This window comes from Mustela putorius, unplaced genomic scaffold (assembly GCF_011764305.1).
Source record: "Mustela putorius furo isolate JIRA1106 unplaced genomic scaffold, ASM1176430v1.1 tig00000788_pilon_pilon_pilon, whole genome shotgun sequence".
Lineage (NCBI taxonomy): Eukaryota > Metazoa > Chordata > Mammalia > Carnivora > Mustelidae > Mustela > Mustela putorius.
The window spans coordinates 8,581,803-8,604,176 of NW_025421481.1; the positions used below are offsets into that span (position 1 = coordinate 8,581,803).

Here is a 22,374-nt window from a genome sequence, read left to right on the forward strand (position 1 = left end):
CTACTTTGCTTACAAGGGCCTAACTCCAAGGGAATTCACATGGCTCTGAGATGATCATAATGTTTTGCTTAGGATGGTGCCAGGCACTACCTATGAGTTTATGTGGATTAACTCACTTAATCCACACAACAAACCCATGAGCTAAGTACTATTTTTTTTTTTTAAGTAGGCTCCACGCCCAGCATAGAGATCAACTCTAGGCCTGAACTCACAACCCTGAGATCGATCGATCGAGACCTGAGCTGAGGCCAAGAGTCGAAAGCTCAACCAACTGAGCCACCCAGGTGCCTGGATCTAAGTATAATTTTTATTCCCACCCTACAAATAAGGAAATGGAAGCATGGAGGATAAACCACCCGCCCAAGGTCACACAACTAGTGACATCAGGGCTGGGCTGGGATTCGGAGCTGGGCAGTTTGGATCCCAAGCTTGTCCACTCACGACCACCCACTCATTCTCCCTCAGCCACCTATGGCTCAGTCCAGCCCCTCCCCCTGATGGCCAAGAGGGCCCAGACTGAAAAGGGGGACACTGCTCGCTTCAATGTGATGATCAGGGCTAGAGCCCAGGCTCTGGAGTCTGCCAGTCCTCACTGGGACAGTTACTAGCTGTGTGACTTGGGGCAGGTCTTTTAACCTGTTAATCTCTTTCTTCCCACTTTTATGCGAAACAATCACCCATTGTAAAACGAGGACGAGGACCATCATCTTCATTAAGCATTAGCACCATTCCTCCTCTCTAGAGCGTCTTCAGGGCAAGGACTCTGTCTTTCTCACCTGGGATTCCTCCTTTGGGGCCAGCACGGTGCCGTACACCCAGTGCAGCTTGCAGCTGAGCTCACATTGGCTTGTTCTTTTTTTTTTTTTTTTTTAACTTCTATCTTCATTTCTGTCTCCAGGGCTTTGGGGATTTGTTCCGTTCTTTCCATCCCCATGAATAAAGCCATAAATCATGCCTTTACCACTGAACCTAGGGCTTGAGTTTTCTGCCTCGTCTTTCAAAGGTCTTCCTAGTCAGAGGAAAAGGCTTTCATGGGCACCCTTGATCATGTTTATATCTACCTAAGGATTCTCTACTGCCTTCCAATCATTTTCCAAAGTAATTAAAACTCCGAACCATTGGCCACAGGAGCTTCTACTAACTTGATTTCTTGTAGGGAATTATTGAACCCTTCTTAAAGGATATCACAGGGAATTTCTCACCTTCAGAATTATGTCAAGATAATAGAAGAATATTAACTGAGATTATTACTGAGGAGGGGTGTCTGGCCCCCAGGCCTCTGTGCTATCCTGTACTGTAATTACTTCATATTTGTCTGTCTCCTCCACCAAACCAAAGGCAGGGGCTCCAGCTGTTTCTTCTGTATCCCAGTGTCCAGTCCAATGGCTGGCAAAGAAGATGCAGTTGCCAGATTTTACTATTCAAATGTATGGAGATGATGAGCCCAAAGTCACTGGTAATGTCTGGACTAGAACTGCAACCCAGGGGGATCTCTGGAAGATGCATTAAGAGCATTCGTTCATTTCACAAACATTTATTAAAAACCTCTTTGAGAGTCAGCAGTGGGCAGGGCAATGAGCATAAAATGTAATAAGATCCAGTCTTATTATATAAAACCCAGTCTGCTCTCATAGGGGAGACCAATATGGAAGCACATCATTAGAACACATTTTGATAAGAGCTAAATATGGGGATCTAAACCCTGGGCCGGAGAGGAAGTGATAACAAGAAGGCAGTCTGGGTTAGGTTAACACATTAGGGTGGGTTATTTCCCATTTTTACATGATAACAGAGCAAAAGGTAAGATGCGAGCATTGTGGAGTGATCCCCCGGCTCACAGCCAGGGTCATAAGGTCAAAAGGGGTCATAACCGTAAAGGCGGTCATATGGTAGAATCAATACATCAGACATACAATTAAAGATGCTAATGACTAAACTAAGATAGGTTAATATATCTGTGACTCTGTGTCTCCCTCTACCAGTTCTTCTGCCCTCTCCATACTTCTTACCCAAACCTTCTTAAAGATAATAATTCTTTTAGTGACCAGCCTGTGGTTGGTGTCAATATCTGATCCTAAATACATCAAAAAATGATCATTTTAGGAATCAGAAATAAGGGAACGTGTGCACACTAAATTCAGCCGTGTGAAAAGGAAAGCACATGGATAATGTACATAATAATGTCATGGAAGTCCTTAGAACTTATCTGTCACTAAGGATATTTTTTAATCTTAAATCCAGGTTATTTTTAAGGAAATATATTGCATAATTAAACTATTTTAAGCACAGCCGGGGCTTGAGAATCAGGCCATCTTGGTGCCCTTTCAGAGTGGAAGAGAGGAGTTTTGGATCTATTCTGAGGTGAATTCATGGCTGTGAAGCCTCTCCCATGCTCTCCGCTGCCTTGCTCCTACTCTCCTCTAGCATTGGCCTCTATTGCCATTTTCCTCTCCCGTGTCCAGGAAGGTAGGGGGACTAGGGAAAACCCACAAGCCAAGCCACCTGGTGCCCCCCACAAATGTCTGATCTGTAAATCTCCACGTGGCCTTTGATTCTCTTATCTGTCCTTGCTCTGCTTCCTCGCTCAACACACCTAACAACTGTGAATACTCAAGACCGTCCTCATTCTCTCGGAAGACCGTGCTCTCCACCCCCGACCTTGCTGCACAGCAGGTAAACTTGCCTCCACTTCGTGAAGAAAGTGAACACCTCTGCGTGTGAACTGCCTCAGCTTCTCCCACCCTTTTCTTCCACACTCAGTCACACTCCCACCCTCACCCTCCCTCCTGCGCACCAGCCTCCCACCCCCAGACACAGAGAAAGAGGTGACCTTCCTCTGTTCCCAGTCCTCTCTGTTGCTCACGCGGTCAAGGTCTTTGTGTTCCCAGCCTCTCCAAAGACCCTCCTCCACTGTCTGTCCTGACCTCTTCTAAGAGGCATCCTCCTCCCCTCTTAGCCCTTCCCCCTCATCGCAGCTCGGATCCTAGTGCCCTCCTGACCAGCTCCCTCCCGCTGTTCCTCCACCCCTGCACACGTCTCACCCAAACCTTCCTGAAGATTCATCTATACCTGCAACTTTCACACTCTCATTCCTCAATTCCCTGCAGCATCGGCTCCCTATTCTAATGAAACATTCGCTGGGTATAACTTAGAGATGCAGACCTCAGACTGAAGCAGGACTGTCTTTGACTCCTGCCTCCACCACTTACAAGGTGTGAGATCCTGAACATGCTGCTTAATTTCTTCATTTCTAATGTGGGGATAATAATAATAACCATCTTCACAGAATTCTTGCAATATTCAATGAGATACTATATTTAAAACACTGAGTAGTGTCTGCACATGCCATGTGCTCAATAAAAATTATTACTAGCAGTAGTATTTGCATTAATGATTATTATCATTATTATTTGGCACTATGCTAGGTCTAGCTAGAAATCCTGAACTAAAAGGAATCCTACCAAATTCATGCAGCCAAGAAAAACTAGTTTGCAATCTTCTTACACAGTGAGGCTTATCTCTTGGCTTAGAATCACCTTTTCCACCTTTGAATCAGGCTCTGCTCCTAGGAATTTCCTTCCATACTGATTCTGTATGACTCTGGTCTGTGCACGCACACACACACACACACACACACAGTAAATGTATTTGTATAATGTGAACCAATAGGAAAATACTTAATTTAGCTGAAAACAGGGCTTTTAACATCTGCTGCTTTTGCAGTGACAAAAGTATCTACACACCAATGTCCTTGTGCAGCTGGAAGTCAATAATTACTGATGAGCAGACGGTTGTATATAATGACTCAGTCCTCCTCGTGGTCAGTCACCACAAGAACAGAAAGCATATTTTTAGCATCAGGACTGAATCCTACCTGACAACCTGGAAACTGCAATAATTTGAATCTATGTAGGCAAGGAAAGGATTACTTTGTTGTTAGTACACCAGAAATGAATTTTAATGGTCATTTAATCCCTTGTGATAACTCACTAAGAAGTTTAGCACAGAGTGTTCATTTCCTTCCTCCATTTTCTTGCTATTCTCAGTTTTTTTGGTCACAGGCTGTGGATAGCAATATTTGTTTTAATTAGGAAGACGCAGCATAGGCGAAGGCAATTGCAACAGGTGTTGCAGTAAGGAACCAAATTGCACAGTGAGATCTCATCTCAGTGACAAATACGACTTCACTAAGGCATGTCATTTTGTTTGTCTAACAATTTGCTTTTTGGAACAGGCTTGGAAATTCCCATGCCCCACCCCAGCACTACTAGGTAAGGGTTGCTTTCAGGGGAGCTATCAGTATGGGATTCAACTGGGGGGGGGGCGCCTTCTCTTGGACTGGTGGAGTCTTTCACTGCAGGGATCACAAGTCAGGATCCAGCACGCTTACCCAGTGTCTCTGGGATTCAACAGTGATGTGCATCACAAAGAAAATGCCTCCTGGTTCTTTCTCTCTCTCTCTTTTTTTTTTTTTTAGATTTTTTTTTTTAATGTAATCTTTATACCCAATGTGGGTCTAGAACTCACAACCCTGAGATCAAGAGTTGCATACTCCCACCGACTGAGCCAGCCAGGTGCCCTATCTTTGTCTTTAACACCATTCCTCTCCTTTTCTGTCAATATTTCAAAATAAATTTCGATTCTAAAAATCTCTTTGAAATTAGTTGACTAGGGGATGAAGAATTCACATGCGGAAGGCAGGACCACCATTAGGGGTGGTGATGATGCCTAAAACAGCTAATAATTACCAAACATTTATTTGTGCGAGGCGCTATTCCAAATACTTAACATGTATTATTTCCTTTAGCCCTCACAGTTGTGAAGTGTTGGCATTATTACCCCCACTTTACATTTGAGAAAGCTGAAGCTCAGGGAAATTAAATAACTTGCCTGTGGTCGTACAACTAGTAAGATTCAAGGCGACGATTCCAACCCAGTTCTGTCAGATGCCCGAGCCCATTAGTGCTATGTATCATGTGTCTTAAAATAGCAACTCCTTCTTCGGTGACCTATTTTTAACCATAGTTTGTATGAAATTAGATTAAACTTGATCTTTATTATAATGTCTCCCATGGTAAATCTATATATTTCTATGATACGTAATTAGGTTCCCCTTTTAAAAAACTAGAAAAGGACATGAATGGCCAATTTTTTTTTAAAAAGTCAAATATTAAATTTCAGATATTTAAAAGTGGGACGCCTGGGTGGCTCAGTGGGTTAAAGCCTCTGCCTTCGGCTCAGGTCATGATCCCGGGTTCCTGGGATCAAGTACCGCATTGGGCTCTCTGCTCTGCAGGGAGCCTGGTTCCCCCCTCCTCTCTCTCTGCCTGCCTCTCTGCCTACTTGTGATCTCTGTCAAATAAATAAATAAAATCTTAAAAAAAAAAAAAAACAAAACAAAAACTAAAGAAACTTTGATTCAATTCAAGAAAGAGTAACCAAGTGATACATGGTGCTAGGCACTTAAAAGTATTCAAAAAATTAAGATAAGTACTGCTCCGTATCCAAGAAACTAATGATCTAGTGGGAGAAACACAGTGTAGTATTTCAGTTCTTACTTCAAATATTATCTCCTAAGATAGGTCTTCCTGGCCCACCCTATCTAATCTCTTGCCCCATTTCCTTTTACCTTCTATCACAGGGTCTAGCAAACTTTTTTCCTATAAAGGGCCAGAAAATAAAAAACTGAGCCTTTCTGGGCTATCTGGTCTCTGTCAAAACTACCCAACTCTGCTGCTATAGCTCATAGCAGCTAGAGATCACAAATAAACAAACAAGCATGCTGTGTTCCAATAAATCTTTATTTATAAAATGGGCAGTGGGCCTGATGGAGTTCATAGGCTGTAGTTTGCTGACCTGATCCTACTCTAACATATAACTCCATTTTCTCTTTCATATCATTTAACAGAATCTGAAATCATCCTGCTTAGTGACTTATTATTATTATTTGCTATTTCCTTCCACAAAAATGGCAGCTCCAAGAAAGCAAGGTCTTTGCTGCTTGTTCACATCTGGCTCTCCAGGGTTTTAGAAAGGGCTTCCTGACACATGCACAGCTCACCCTAAAGATTTGTGGACTGACTGAATGAGTGAGTACTATTTCACAAAAGGAGAAATACTGATTGCCAACAAACATATAAACTTATATTTGGCCAGATAATTAGTAAATACGAAATAACTGAAAATGTCATTTTTTTTCACTTACCATACCTAGAATGGTTAGCAAAAAGGAAGGAGGAAGACAAGAGAGGGAAAAGAAGAGGAAGGGGAAGAGAAAGGAGAGGTTGGGGAGGAGAGCCTGTCTAGAGGAATACATGGGTAACTCTCATCTACTGTCAGTGAGAGAGTGTAGATCCTGGGAGAACTGAAAGCAGATGCCTCTACACTCACGTTCACAGCAGCATTATTTACAACAGCCAAAAGGGAGAAACAACTCAAATGACTACCTACAAAAGAACCGATAAATATACGTAGTACATCTGCAGAATGGGGTATTATCAAGCCTTAAGAAGGGATAAAGGAGTGACATGTGCTATAAGATGAGCTTTGAAAACACTGAACTAAGTGGAATAAGCCAGCCATACAAGATGAGTATGCATGACTCCACTTACGTTCAGGTGTCTAGGATGGGCAAATAGTACAGTAGAAACCAAAAGTAGAATGGAGGTTACCAGGAGCTGGGGGAAGAGGAAATGGGGAGTTATTATTTAATGGATACAAAGTTTCTGTTTAGAATGGTAAGAAATTCTGGAGGTGGATGGTGGAGATGGTTGCACAGCATTGTGAATGTACTTAATGCCACTAAAGTGTATACTTAGAGATGGTTAAAAACATAATTTTTATATTATGTATACCCCACCATAATAAACAAGTATATTTACTTTTTTACTCCAAAACCGTACTCCTAAGAAATAACTATGAGGAAATAATACAGAAGGGTGAAATATGTATATGCTAGAATCCATCAACCTCAAGATCCTTGAATAAAAATCTAGTTGTATAAATAGAGCCTGACAACAAATATACAAAGGGGACCATTATGCTATAATGGTATTAAACATGACAAGGTAGACTTTTCACATAAAAATATCTCCATAACACTACTGTTAAGTAAAAAAAAAAAAAAAATCAAACTATAGAATGCATGTACAGTAATAATTCCATTGATGTAAAAATTCTAATGTTTATTTATATGTGGAAAAAATTTGAGATATTCTCTTAAATGCCCATAGTTGGTTATTCTCTGAATAGCAGAGTTGAGATGATTTTAAAATTATCCTCTTTATAATTCTCTCTACTTGATTTTTTAAAAAAGAATATTTTTAACCAAAACAACATGCTATTATAAACTCCTGTTTATCACTTTTTCACATTAATTAAGGAAGGTTAGGCCCTTGATACTTTCATAATAGATGTTTTCTGTATTTCTGTTTCCATAGCAACAATAATACTTGTGAGAGAATCAGATACATTTTCAAAAAGATACATACCTCAGACAATGGTCTTACATCTCCATCAGTCAAAAACAGATTTATTATTTCAGAGCAACATTCAATAATCATGTCCTAGAAATAAGAAGACAATAAAGTGAGGTTGAAGTTACTGGTAAACTACTAGATATTTTAGTTATGAACTATTTCATTTGTCTTTTCTTGCATCACCACCTAACCCTAATTCCCAGGAGAAAACTAAGACTCATAGGTCACAATCCCTTATATAATTAAAATTATTTGAAAAGACACAGGATGGCCATAATAGATAAGATTTACTTATGAATGATACATTATTTCATTGTTAAAATTCATATGTTACAGAATTCACACCAGAATAAAGTTTTAGAAAATCACTTTTCTTCTGAGAAGAGAACCCGGGGATAAAGAGATTCAAATAGCAGAGAAGAATGGTTAAGAATTGAGAATGAAACAGAGTAAATGAAAAGGAACCAAGAGTCTGTACATTACATTGTCCGTTGCTGGTGACACTGCCACACCCCCTACTGTGTGGACACAGCCATGTTTATGTGTGGACCTCTGACCCCAGATGGACCTACTCATGTGCAGGGATGAGTCAATCAGATTCTCCATTATCATAATTTCATAGAAGGAAGGGCAAGAGAAGAGAGCTATAGTGAGTACTAACTATAGTAGCTGAAGGTCCTGAGACAAACATGGAAAAGGCAGCCATTGGGCTAGATGTAAGATGAATAAGAGAAGGAAACAGATGTGTGAGAACTTACACACACCCATAGTTAAGCATAGTCTTGGCTCCGGACTCAACAGTTCCATTTTCTGTGAGGCACATTGTGTTTGGTTTCCAGTCCCTATGTATGAACTTACTTATTGTACCCCGCCACATACTGCCTTCCACCACACCTACTTTACTTGAACTAGTGTAAGTAGCCTTCCTTTACTTATAGCTAAAGGAGTCACGACTACAAGACTGTCAGAGATAAACTCTGCCTACTTTGTAAAGTTGCCAGTGTCCAGCAACAATTCACTTTTATTGTTGTTTAATACACATGTGTACCAGCATTCAGAAATATGAAAATGATAAAGTTACACTAATTTTTAAATTATGATTGACCAATGCTGATTGAAACCTTAAAATATAGAAGCAAACAACTAAATTCACAGCCCCAAACCATATTATATTTAAGTTTTAATAAATGCATGAACATAGAAAAGATCACATTTTAGAGTTCTAAAGCTATTGCAAATTCAATTCAATTTAACAAATAAATTCAAGATGCTGTGGAACACAAAGATGAAGAAACAGACCCTATCCTCACAAAGTGTTCAATAGATGAGAAGAATAGATTCATACACTCCTAAGTAAAATACCAAGTAGAACATAGTCAGAACATGGGTAGGAATAGGTTAGAGGAAACTGAATGTGGGAGAAAGGAATTGTAAGGAACCGGAAAGACTTCTTGGAGGAAGGGGCATGTGAATTGAGCCTTGAATGAATAGTAGGATTTCACTGGCAGAGAATGGGGACAAGAACATTCCAGATGGAGGGAGCCATGTGAGCAACAGAACAGTGGATATTCAAGAACACAAAGCATCTGATATGGTCTTCACTGTGGGCATGTATAGGAAGAATGGCAGTGAGAGTGATGAGAAACAAAGGCTGGAGAGGTGAACTCGCAACATGTAAAAGTAAGGAATTTTAGAGGCACTGGCCTGAGAAAATCATGATCTGGTCACTTTATAAAAGATACTTCTGGCCACAGTTTAAAGGTGAACTGGACTCGGAAAGAAAAAAGAGAAAGAGAAATTAGCTACGAGGCTACTCAAACTGTTTGGGCAGAAAATGATCGTGGCGAGAAATGGGCCAGCTTCAGTGGGACCAAAAAAGGTGGTGGGCAAGCAGGATATCCAGCACTGATCAGGGTATACTACTTGGCAGTGATTAACCTTCCAGGCTCTTGGTCTACTTTAAGACAGAGAGGATACTCCTCTGAACACTGATACTCCTCTTCTTTATCTGTATTTCTATACTTCTAATTGAGTTCTCAGGACTCATTGTACTCTGATACTTCTCTTATTTATCTATATTTCCATATTTCTAATTGAGTTCTCAGGACTGGTTAAAGTAGGTTTCCTCCCTATAGGGAAGGTTTCAGTAACAGCCATGACACGTTACTGTCATGATTTCATCAAGAGCTATCAAACAAAATGAGACTGTCTATATCATTAATCATTTCACATAACAGATGAAGACAGCAATGTTATCTGATAAATAATTGCCTTCTCCTCCCTGTCTCAACATTTATCAAGCAGAAATTTCACCTCAACAACATCTTATTTCTTTGGCATTATTTGTAGTATACCATAATAAACATCAGAAGTTGGCTGATTGGATGCTGGGCTACCACAGAAATGTAGCCTTGAACTTGTCACACCAGGCAGAGAGCTGCCAGAGGTATACTGTGTGTGGCTGGCAAGGCACTGAGAGAACAAAGAATGACCTGTGTTCAATCTTTGCCATTTTTCCCTTAAAAAGGAGCATCTGATGATTCTACCAAAGATGGTTTTCTGAGTTACTTCAAAAATAACCATGCTGGTTCTTTGACTTAGTTGAAATCCTCATCTTCCTTCACTTACAGAAAAAAACATTCCTGGAGTGCCTGGGTGGCTCAGTGGGTTAATCCTCTGCCTCCGGCTCAGGTCATGATCTCAGGGTCCTGGGATCAAGCCCCACATCGGGCTCTCTGCTCGGCAGGGGGCCTGCTTCCTCCTGTCTGCCTGTGTCTCTGCCCACTTGTGATCCCTGTCTGTCAAATAAATAAATAAAATCTTTAAAAAAAAATTCCTAAACTCTTTTCCATCCTCTAAACTTGCTTTCCTCATTCCTCCTCCACATGCCACTGTGTGTGGCTGGCAAGGCACTGAGAGAGCAAAGAATGACCCTTGTTCATTTGCTGAGAGTAATCTCAGCAAATCATAGGGTGGATCATGAGAAGTCCTTCCAGGTGCTGCCCCCTCCCTCTCCTACCACCCATACATACTCACCCTTCCCTTTTCCTGGCCCTTGCTTACAGAACCAAGTTCACTCACCATTTTTTCATTCAACACCTACTGTATGCATCCTAACTGACATAAGCTGGTAATGAAAAGACAGAAAGAGAGTCCTTAAGCAGTTGATTTATGGTCTAGTGGGGAGAAAAGTAAATTAAGAGTACCATGTGGTGAATCAGAGAGGAGGAAGCACTTCATTCCACCCATGTCTTCCATCTCTCACTGTTCACCCTGTTCTCCCGCCACAACAGATAACTCATTGTCCTGAGTAGAACATTTGGTCCCTGACTTTATATCCCTTCTCTTGTTCTATCCTCAGTCGGCTCTGAGTGCCCTTCAACCAGAAGCAAGTACTAGAGAAGCACTGTGTGTCAGGGCTGTGTGTTACCGGGCTAGAAATTGCATATAAGATTATGAATAAGACCCCCAGCAAGGGAGTTTGCAGTAAAGACAGAGGAAGAGCCATATAAACATGTAAAAGCCAAAACAATACAGTACTGGTACAGGGTGTTTTGGGGAATTTCGTCAGAGGGCCACATGTGGATGTCAGAGAGATACTAAAGAACACCACAGTTGGGGGGAAAGATTTAAGAGAAATTTCGCTATGCATTATGAAAGGATTTCCTCTCAAATGTTCTTATGAGAGATTCCACAAAAACTTCGATTATTTTCAATGGTTTTGAACATCAGATTGATGTTTCTTTGAATGCCATATTTTGCTAAAAGAGGACCACCAGGTGGCTGGGCTCATTATGAATGACATCTAGGTACTTACAGCCAGACCCATACAATGATGAAGCTCCTCCATGACAAAGACCTACTTGTACTGATTTCTGTAGGCTCTTATTTCCTCCCCAAGCCTGGAAAAATTTTTACACATAATAGTTCCTCAAAAGGAATTTGTTAATTGATGCTAATGTTCAATGTATTTTTTTCTGTTTTCATAGTCCTTTGATATTTGAGATATGTTGACTATAATTTTTTAAGATTTTATTTTGGGGGGTGGGGCAGAGGGAGAGAGAGACAGAAAATCTTACACAGGCTCCATGCCCAGTGCAGAGCACAACATGGGGCTTGATCTAACAACCCTGAGATTAACACCTGAGCTGAAATCAACAGTCTGATGCTTAAATGACAGAGCCACACAGGCACCCTGACTATATACAAATTTTAATTGCCTTGTACAGTCCAGGCATCCCATAAATGTTTGCTGAACTAACCTGAGGTGAATTGGTAAACATATGTTAGGCTTTTCATATCAGTATGCTATCATTCCAAATAAGGTGTTTGTCTCTTAAAGTCAGGATGGTTTACATCTTTCATATGCTTTCAAGTCCCTGGTAAGCTCTGAAGATAACCCTAAAGCTACAACTGACAGGTTAAAATAACTCAGTCATTCTGAGCCAGTGTTGTTCATTTTAGAAGGACATACACAGTTTTCAAGCCAGAAGTGATTAGAACACCTGTTGTGTAGCCCTCTTAATACATCTCATACTAATATCTGTGTTCTGAATTTCTTAGCTTATTCCAGACTATAGGCTTTGGTGGGAGTTTGGTGGGGGGGGGGGGTAAAAAGGGGAAAGGAATAAGAAAGAGAATAAGATTCATTATCCCCCATATCAACTAAAGGCACATTTTCTGGGCCCTTCTATTTAATAACTCACCAAAAATCTATACTGTGATAGAAATAAATATAATAGATTATAGAGGTTATGAAATCCTATCCAATTCCAGACCAGAATCGATCTCTTCAAGTGTCCTAGTTAACTTCCAATTAGCACCAAGTGAAGGTTGTCATGACAACGAACTGGCAGATTTAGTGAATGGGATTTGTTATAACACAGAATATAGCTGCCTTTTTTTTTTTTTTTAAGTTCCAGCTGACATACTGGAAAAAGAGAAAACTTTATATGTTCCTTCTATTTCTCAACTTTTCAAATGTTCTGAACTACTCTGTTTGCCAATTCACCTAAACAAATAATGGTTTGTCTTCCATTTGATGACATTCTCTCATACATAGAACCAACAGAACTAAAACATACCTAAAAATGCCCTACTTAGAGCTGAAGAAACATTTTCTAAGTCGAAGAATAAGACAAATTCAAAGATTGAGCAGAGAACATCAGGACTGAAGTCATTCTGTTTTACTCAAGGACTGATCCACTCACATATACCATTCCAATTAGGACATGAAAGCAAGCCACAAACCTTGGTTAAGGCAAGGTAGGGTCTCTGGATTCCTCCCTCTGCTTACATCCAAATGCTGCCCCATATCCCCATTTATTTGGTATTGTTTATATTCTTAGTCAACCCCTTGACTGAGACATTGGGCTGATTGTGATAAATTTGCTAGCCACAAGGGGCCCAGAGGGAATTTCTGATGACTCACATTCCAACCAAGGGACACAACTCTCCATCTCAGAGCACTATTTTAGTGAAATGATCATATTTTAGAGATGAGATGAAAATAAGTCCCTGCTAAGTGACTGACCCTAGGTAGAAAACTGAGTGGTAGAGCAAAACCTAGACTCCCTGCTTTCACGGACGCTCACTCTCACTGCCTCAGACAAACTAAGCTGAAAAAATGGTTTCAGGAGAAAATAATCATTTTCCATATATGAACTATATAGAAGTGGATTCAGGGACAATTTCAGCAAAGAATATTCTAGACTATGGCTCTGATATGTTTGGTCTACAATTGAAAAACTGTGATTATTAAGTGATCTACAAAAGAAGTGCAAAAATGAGTTGAGTTCTTTTTAAAAACAGATATAAAACGGCAACCATACACTTTATAAAAATATGTGTTATATTATTATTTTCTAACATATATAATCTCATGGGTTTGAGGTATCTGATCTACTAGGAAATTTCATACTCAGTATTTAGTATTCAGTATATCAGTAATATCACGAAACATCTGGCAATTCATATTATAACATACAAAGATACTGAAAGAATTTGGGGATGTACAACCCAAAATCTAAGATAATCAGTTCTATCATAAATCCAAGCACACAGCAGAGGAGATGTAAGTATGGGGAAGTGGCATTCCGCAAAGGCTAACTGTTCTTGCCTGATGAATCCTCGTAAAGCTGGGCTTGTTGCTTTCACAATAAGGAAAAATGCATTCACTCACTCTACTGATAAATTCAGACTCAAAATGCAAATAAGTATACTCTGAAAATGAGAGTTGCCAACTTTTATGCCTTCACATGAGTGCATAGATGAGGAAAGCAATAAAAAAGGGCTAAAGCTACAACCAAAACTAACGTAACAACTATAATTCAATTAAAAAAAAAAAGGTTAAAATGGTAAAAAAGAAAAAAATAGAAAAAAGACAAAAAAAGAGCTATATCAATACTACTCTTTAAGAAGTAAAAATGTTTGGGGCACCTGGGTGGCTCAGAGGGTTAAAGCCTCTGCCTTCGGCTCGGGTCATGATCCCAGGGTCCTGGGATCGGGCTCTCTCCTTGGTGGGGAGCCTGCTTCTCCCCTCTCTCTCTGCCTGCCTCTCTGCCTACTTGTGATCTCTCTCTGTCAAATAAATAAATAAAATCTTAAAAAAAAAAAAGTAAAAATGTTTTATTATTGGTAATTGACTATTAACCTTGCAAAAAGTGGTTTAAGGAAAAAGATACAACAAACCAAATATGAAGGGAAGATCCTAAAAGCTTACAGAGAGGAAAAACAGAGCCGGGCCCCAACTGGCTGGGATTTCAACCAGGAAAGCAACAAAGGGAGGTCCCAGAATTAGAGCTGTGTGGCAGGCACTGGGGGCAGGCAGTCCTCAATTAAGCAGAAGAAATAAAGGAACTGAGACATTATTTGATGAGCATGAACACTTGGGTAAGAAATCTGTGGATGAACATATGAAAATTCTGATGAAATGAAATGAAGAAAGTTAAGGAAAAAAAAAAGTCAAGAAGAATCAAAGCTTATACAAGAAGAAAATGACCTTAGTAAGCTATTTGACTTGGCTGTAGTAATGTAAATACTTGAATATTGATTCAACCAAAATCTGTAGATATAACAATACTCGGGAATGGGGAAAGGAGAAGTTGGGGAGAAGTTTAAGTGAATCAAATCCTTGTATACCATAATAAAATCAACAGATATATCTGAAATTGATACATCAAAGAAAAAAGAATTATTTTAGCTTTTAGCATCGTTCATCAATATTTCTGGCTTTCCTCCTTCCAAGCCATAGCATGTGACTTATTTGGCCAACGAAATATAATGGAAGTGATATGACAGAAGCCTTCAGAGCCAGTGTGTGATTTTTCCCCCTTTCTTCCCTCCTGCTACTGTGACCAGTGATATTTCATATGATTGATGTATTACGAGCCTGGATGCTGGCCTGAGGAGACATGGAGCAGGACCTCAGTTGGCCCACTTGGATCTGAAGGCTGTTTGTTGCCTCATTTTTCATGAGTGATCCTACATATTACTAAATACATGGAAGTAGATAACGAGCAACAGCTGAAAGAGCTGAAAAGGGTTGCCTCTGCAGAGCAGGATTTTAGAGTAAGGAGAGGTTGGGTAGGAGATTGTCCCTTTTCAGTAAGTCTTGCAGAGCTGTCTGATTTTAAAAATGGCCACAATAACTACAGAATCTATAACTCAAGAAATCGGATTAATGTGCGAATGGGAATTCAAAGAGCAAGTGATTAGGGGAGAACAAATATTTTTCTGTTCCTCTCATTTCCAAAGAGGGTGAGAGTTGCCACTCCACTCGAAAAGGAGACTTCGGATTCTTTCAGACTTGTAGCTAATTTATTGCCAGAAAAGTAGATTGACTTATCTGACTAGTGAGTTTGGAAAAAGCAAAAGATCATGGTAGGTTCAGCCCCTTCTGGGCAATCTTTGCTTCTATTTTTGGAGGCACCCAGCCTGTAGAACTGTTGGCCTCAGCTTCTATGTGCAGTGAGTTTGGTGGGGATGGAACAGTAGTGGGGAATCCTATGGTTGTACCTGTGTGACTAGGTGGGCAAGTCTGCTCATTCAGGGATAAGATACTACTAAGCTCGTTTGGTAAAAGACCTAAAACCATGTTTGCTAATCAGTCAGTTTTATCAGTTAATTCTGCTGATATTTTGATCTCCACCATCTATCTCCTACACTTCATTCCTCAGCCGGGTTCAGAACTTAGAAAGGGTAAAAGAGAAATTACCTTCCAGCCACCTGGGTGGCTCAGTGGGTTAAGGCCTCTGCTTTTGCCTTGGGTCATGATCCCAGAGTCTTGGGATCGAGCCCCACACCGGGCTCTCTGCTCAGCAGGGAGCCTGCTTCCCTTCCTCTCTCTCTCTGCCTGCCTTTCTGCCTACTTGTGATCTCTGTCAAATAAATAAATAAAATCTTAAAAAAAAAAAAGAAAGAAATTACCCTCTTCTCCAAACATAGTCTATCAATCACCACAGAAACCACTCAACTATGTGATCAAATTAATAATACACCATTAAGATGTGCAACCTTTTTTGTTGTTGTTCGAAAAATACATATGCACAGAAAAGTTTGGGAAAATATATGCTTATCTATATTTCCTAGTTTTTCTTCACACATTTCTTGAGTGATAAAAATGTTCAAACAACAGACTTAAGAATGAAGAATAAAAGAGTAATAAAAAGTTACAGAGCGCTGTTTCTTGATATTCACAGTGATATGTGGATGATTTCTCTAGATTGCTTTTGTATTCATTCACATCAGATTCTTTTTTTAAAATTAACATATAATGTATTATTTGCCCCAGGAGTACAGTTCTGTGAATCATCAGGCTTACACATTTCACAGCAGTCACCATAGCACATACCCTCCCCAATGTCCATAACCCAGCCACCCTCTCCCTCCCCTCCCTCTCACCATCAGATTCTTATAATTGGTAAGTTTAGAAGAGCTTTGAAGGAAACACTACCTATGTATCAAAAAAAGTTGGATCATTTCTGATACTCTAAAGAGAGAAAATAGAGAACAGAAGAACCACAAAGTTCAAGTTTAGTTAAATCATGTAAATAATTAGATAAAATGACACCCATGCTGCAACGGCAGTACAATTTTCCAAAATAACTTACTTCCATTTCCTTATCAATTGATTTCTCTTCCATTTCTTGCATTTCAGATACATTGTCATCTGAAGCAATTTCAGGAGTTGCTGGCAATGATATTTCAGCTATTTGCTTAAGATTAGATAGTTTCTCATGAATTGAAATAACTCTAAAAATAACAGATAGATATGTATTTTACTTAAAAATGTAAGAAAGGCATTCATTTATTGCCAGAATCAATAATATATGTAAAGTAAATCCAGAGTTATTAACACATGGATTTCTGGCATCCCCAAACATCATTCATTCAATCATTTGTTCATTTAGGAAACATGAGCAAAGAGATATAATTCTACCCGTATAAGGTTTATGATCTAGTTATGTATTCAAACAGATATAAAATGACTGGGAAAGGCACAAAACCGAAAAAGGCACACATCCAAAATATTGATTAAGATGAAAACAAAGAAAATAAAACATCGACGTAGGCAAGGAAAGTCCAGGCAATGACAAAAGTTTGCTCCTGTGTAAATCTTGATGCCATGCTATGACTGCCTTGCTGACTTGAAGGTAAGAATTAAGGCCAGTCAATGAGCCTACAACAATGAAATGTATTGTAGGTGGGAGAGTGAAAGGGTAGGGAGAAGAATCAAGAAAGAAGGAAAATCAAAAACCAAGACGGAAGGTAGAGGACACAGTGGCTATTATATTAAAGATGGGAAACTTCTAGAGCCACAGACCAGCGAACAGGGGGTACTCTGAAGGCAGAGGCAAACTGACAGATGAGTGGAGTCAGGAGATGCAAAAGCATTTGAAGCAGTTGAAGGAGGCAAAGAGCTACCTGGATGGCCGTGGTGATTCCAGGCTACAGGCCTAGCACATGTGTGCGTGTGTGTGTGTGCGCGCGCATAGGCGCACGCAGTCATGTTGGTGTCTCCATCCAGGGAAAGAGGGTAACTTTTATGAGAAATGCATAAATGATCCATAAAAGCAAATTGACATCAGGAATGTATGCAGGAATGTCTATTTTCTGATATTCCACAAAGTCCTCATCCACACTATGGTATAATACTTTATATCATAATGATGGTTCTCAGCAAAAGAAGGTTAAATATTATCTTTAATTAAATAAGAGGACCTGAAATTGTATGTTTAAGAAACTCTTCTACATGGGGCACCTGGGTGGCTCTGTGGATTAAGCCTCTGCCTTTGGCTCAGGTCATGATCTCAGGGTCCTGGGATCAAGCCCCGCATCAGGCTCTCTGCTTGGCAGGGAGCCTGCTTCCCCCTCCCTGTCTCTCTGCCTGCCTCTCTGCCTACTTGTGATCTCTGTCTGTCAAAAAAAAAAAATATATATATATATATATATATATATATAAAATTATTTAAAAATTTAAAAAGAAACTCTTCTATTAAAAAGGCAATGATTTATATGTAAAGGTCTGTTATTGAAAGTTTACTTGGAATATATCCATTTTAAAAAATGGTACTCTCCAATAGTGCTAGAAAAGCTACTTGATGCATTGGAGAGAGGATAGGACTCAAAGGACCTGGGAGAGTCATGGATGGTTCCATCACACACCAGCATGGAACCCTCGACAAGTCACCTAACCTCTCTGGCCCTGATAGGCCTCTTACTACAAGACTGAATGGTAAAACCCACGTCATCTACTTCACAGCATTGTGTAAGGATGAAATGATGTAACTACCTACATTCCTAACCACAAGAAACCAGGTGAAGGACAGATAATATTCTAACATACCATTCGTCACTCTAAAATCCAGAGAAAGAATTCTTAGAATTCTTATTTCTCTTCCAAAAATAACAGAGCTTTCCTTTCTAATACATGGAATTGCAGGAAGGATAAAGTATTCTTTGATGTTTGGGTTTCAGGTTGTCAATAATGTCCAGAGCTGTACTCTCTGCTTCAGAAATAAATGGCCTGGTCCAACTCTGTAAAAAGCAGGCTGAGATGGAGCTAAGCAGGCTGGGCGCCTGTGCAAGAAGCAACATCAGAAGACCTAGTATCTCTGCTTCAGTCCCTGAACCTTATAACTCCATTTGCCCCCAAATTTTGCCCATTATACATCTTCACCTCTTTGTCCACATCAATGCTGGGTCCAGGTTTTGAACTTCCATGATGGCCCACAAACAAATCCATCATCCCATTTGGGCTAGACCTGTGCTCTCATTTACTGATTCATGCGCACTTACTCTCCTGGGCTGGTGGGGCCTGGCGGAGACACAGGACCCAGCCAGAAGTAGAAATGTGGATGGCAGGAGACTTGAAGGCAGAAACGGTAGGGAGGCAACTGGATCTTGGTTAGAAGAGCGTAATTAGATAGAACTACATACAAACCTTTATGCGTGTTTAATGACAACACTTTCTTTACCTTTGCTGCCATAAGAAAAATGCAAAGAATTAAAATATGTTTCCTTTGTGAGTATTTAATTTGGAGATTAGGAAGTGAAATGAACAACTGAAGGAGGACTGCCCAATTTGAAAAGCTATTCAGGTTCCCTCTCTAGCCTATTTTTCCTGACCTTTTTCTTACTTTGCCTTCTGAAAGATGGTCAACAAGAGCAATCCTCACATACTGATCTCACCTTGACCCTCCTAAGAACACAAGGAATACTAGCCTAGGTGAAAGAAACAGGCAGCCTTCCCCACACCACTGAGGGACAGGTTAGATGAGAGACTGTCAGGAACCTCCCTCTGTTCTGGCCTCAGTGACTGGTGCATGTCCCTAATTTTAGTAAACCTATGACTGCTCATAAACACATCCAAATTAGGAACTTTTTGGAATAAAAAAGGATCCTGTCAGTTTGATTACATTCTACTCTGTAAAAATTATAATCATTTTCATTATGTGATTCTAAAAAATAAAAAATCCTGCCATGTTTCTGGATACAAAGCAAGTGTATAATTTCCCCACTTTGTTACTGAGCTGGGCTGGTGTAGGTCCTATGTCTAGATTTTCTGCCATTTCACTGGGGAAAAAAAGGAAAAAATAAAAAGGAAAATTGACTGAATAATTGAAAATATGCCAGTTCTTGAAACATCTCTTGTTTTATTCTCTTTTAAGGTGAGGCCAAGAAGTCCTTCAAAATGAAAATCATGGAGCATGAACAAGGCTCGTCAGGGAAGAACAGAGAAGCACCAAGTCTCTGTTCACTAAGCACTTACAAGGTGCCTAGCAGGGCAAAGAGCTGACACTGACAGACACAGGGTTTAGTAATGAGACTTGACATCTGCCCAGTGCTTTTGGCCTTTCAGAGTATGTGCATACATTGTCCGGGTTGATCTTAACCATAACCCCGAGAGGCAGGCAGAGTAGATATTATTTCCATTTTACAACTGAGGATATGGGGGCTGAGTTCAAAGAGCAATGAACAATGGAAATCAAAACTAAATGAACTGCGCAATGAAAAAAATTAAAAAACGAACTAGGAACTTGGTAAAGTAGGAAAAGAGAGAAACCAGGCAAGAGCAAAAATTAGAAATATGCCACATTCGATGGAAAGGAAGGAAGACAACCCACCTGAGGCAGAGACTGTTGACATGGGGAACAATATAAAATAGGATCGGACACAGGGGACAGGTGGGACAAGGGAGGTGGTAGAGCCTGTGCTTAATATGGCAACCCAATGCAGAGCCACACGTTATTTGTTAAATACACCCCAAATTACAGACAAAATACAGTATAGACAATATCCTCGTACTCTTTATAATCTTTATGAAATATCAAGAACTGTTTATCCAACAATTCTAAGTACTATTATTATTCTTATACCCAATTCATCGATAGGGAGACTGAGGTGCAGAGAGGTTAAGTAACCTGTACAAAGTTAGTAAACGGCACGACTGGCATTTGAACCAAAGTGGGCTAGCTTCAGAGTTCATGCTCTTAACCACTGCAGTATCATACCCCGCTAAATAAAAAGAGTTCTAAAAGTTTTAGAACTCTTCTAAAACTTCTCCTGTGATTTACCGTGTACATTACTAAGACAACCTGTTCCAAAGAAAGTATCAGCAGAGTTGTGGGAAATTATTTATTACTTGCCTGTTCAGTGGAACCCAGAAAGAGCCAATAGAGACGTTGCAATAAGAGCTATTAGGTACAGCATCTGAAATATTCCGGGGCTTCATGTTATAGGCATACAACAATAAAACCTATAAAAAATTAAAAGACATAAAATGTGACATCAAAACTACATTTGCCTCAAAATAATATCATTAAATTTTTAGAGGCTTTCCTTTGAAAGTGAAAACAACTTTTTTTTTTTCAATTCACTTTAAATAATTTTTTAAAGCCAGGTACATGCCTAATGTGGGGCTTGGACTGAGCCAGCCAGGTGCCCCTTGTTTCATTTGTTTTTTTATTTAATTTAATTTTTTTTTAAAGAGGAATGATGCAAATGAGAATTGTACAAAGTTTGAGGTGAAGATAAACATCATTTGATATTATTTTTAAAGAGTCACTTTTTTTTTTACTACAATTAAGTTTAAATCTCAGCCTTTGAAGGCCCTCTGTAAGTTTGAAATATGTAATTAGTGCATATCCAACCTTGTTTCTAGTTACTTCTCAACATGCCCCTTTTCCACCTGTGCTCACAGCTTCCCCAAGCCTCACTTATGCTTCTTCCTTCCTCTTTCCATTTCCTCAACCTACATACAACTTTCTGGTCCCTACCTCTAATTTAGAATTTATCTAATGGCTCATGCTCTGGTAATTTCCCTGTTGTTTCCACCTTGACAATCCTTAAAGTCAATTCCATAATTAAGAGCACCTGTTTATGGTCATCGTCACAGAATTTGAGATTCATAAGAACCTTAGAGAGGATCTGGTCTGAATCCTTCATTTTAAATATAAGAAAGCTAAAGCCCAGAGCTGGTAGTCAAAACTGACTAATTAAGTGCAGGCATTTATCTCTGCTTCTTTGATAATCAAACTAAAATAAGAGTAAAGTATGTCTTTAAAAAGCCATAAAACTACAAAGACAGATAAGAAGAGAGGAGGTAAAGCAGACAAGAAATGTTAGCAACACATTGAAGGACAGAAGGTACTCAGAAGAGCACTGGGTGACCCTGAAAAGGAAAGGCTATGTCCTAACTGCCTTTGGAGGGGTTGCCAAGTGTGATGAGTGCCCTGGAAAGGCTTGGAACTGGAGATGCCAGGTATCTTAGACAACCTCCCTCCCATCCCTTCAATGAGCCCATGCAACCAGATTTTCCCACTTTCTTTGCCTTGTCTGTGGCCAAACTTCTTCCATTTTCCTCTCTGCTGAGACCAAATCAGAGATCTGTTCTCAGGGTCATTAGGAACAGGGGTGAGATGCTGAACTGAAAACACTGGAGGTGGTGTCTGGGTGACTCAGTCAGTTAAGCATCCAATTCTTGCTTTCAGCTCAGGTCATGATCATATGGTTGTGGGATGGAGCCCTGCATCAGGCTCCACACTCAGCAGGGAGTCTGCTTTAGGATTCTCTCCCTTTGTCCCTCCCCCCACTCACATGAGCAGTCTCTAAAATAAATATATCTTAAAGGGGAAAAAAAAAGGAAACATAGGAATTAAGTGAAAGTCTGTATTCTAAACACGAGATATCCCCTACCCCACTACAGGCCCTACCCGGGATGTAGGAAACCAGACAGTGGTTGAAAAGGATCCTTTTTGAGGAAACTGACCAGACAAAGAGAAAAGACCCATGGGTACTGACATTTCAGAATCCTGCAATGAAACCTCTGGCTCCTGCAGTTACCCTACAATGAGGTCTACAAATCAATAAGTCTAACCTGATACACTTTTTAGCA

General features: G+C 39.9%; 1 protein-coding gene across 1 annotated transcript in view; it reads right to left on the reverse strand.

Moving 5' to 3' along the window:
* CFAP54 (cilia and flagella associated protein 54) overlaps positions 1 to 22,374 on the reverse strand; it is a 303,235-nt gene that overhangs the window by 15,557 nt on the left and 265,304 nt on the right. The window contains exons 65-67 of the mRNA XM_004748490.3: positions 20,627 to 20,736; positions 16,589 to 16,730; positions 7,491 to 7,565 (exon numbers count right to left, since the gene is read on the reverse strand). Coding sequence (XP_004748547.1) covers positions 7,491 to 7,565; positions 16,589 to 16,730; positions 20,627 to 20,736 — 327 coding nt within the window. The remainder of the gene's footprint in view (positions 1 to 7,490; positions 7,566 to 16,588; positions 16,731 to 20,626; positions 20,737 to 22,374) is intronic.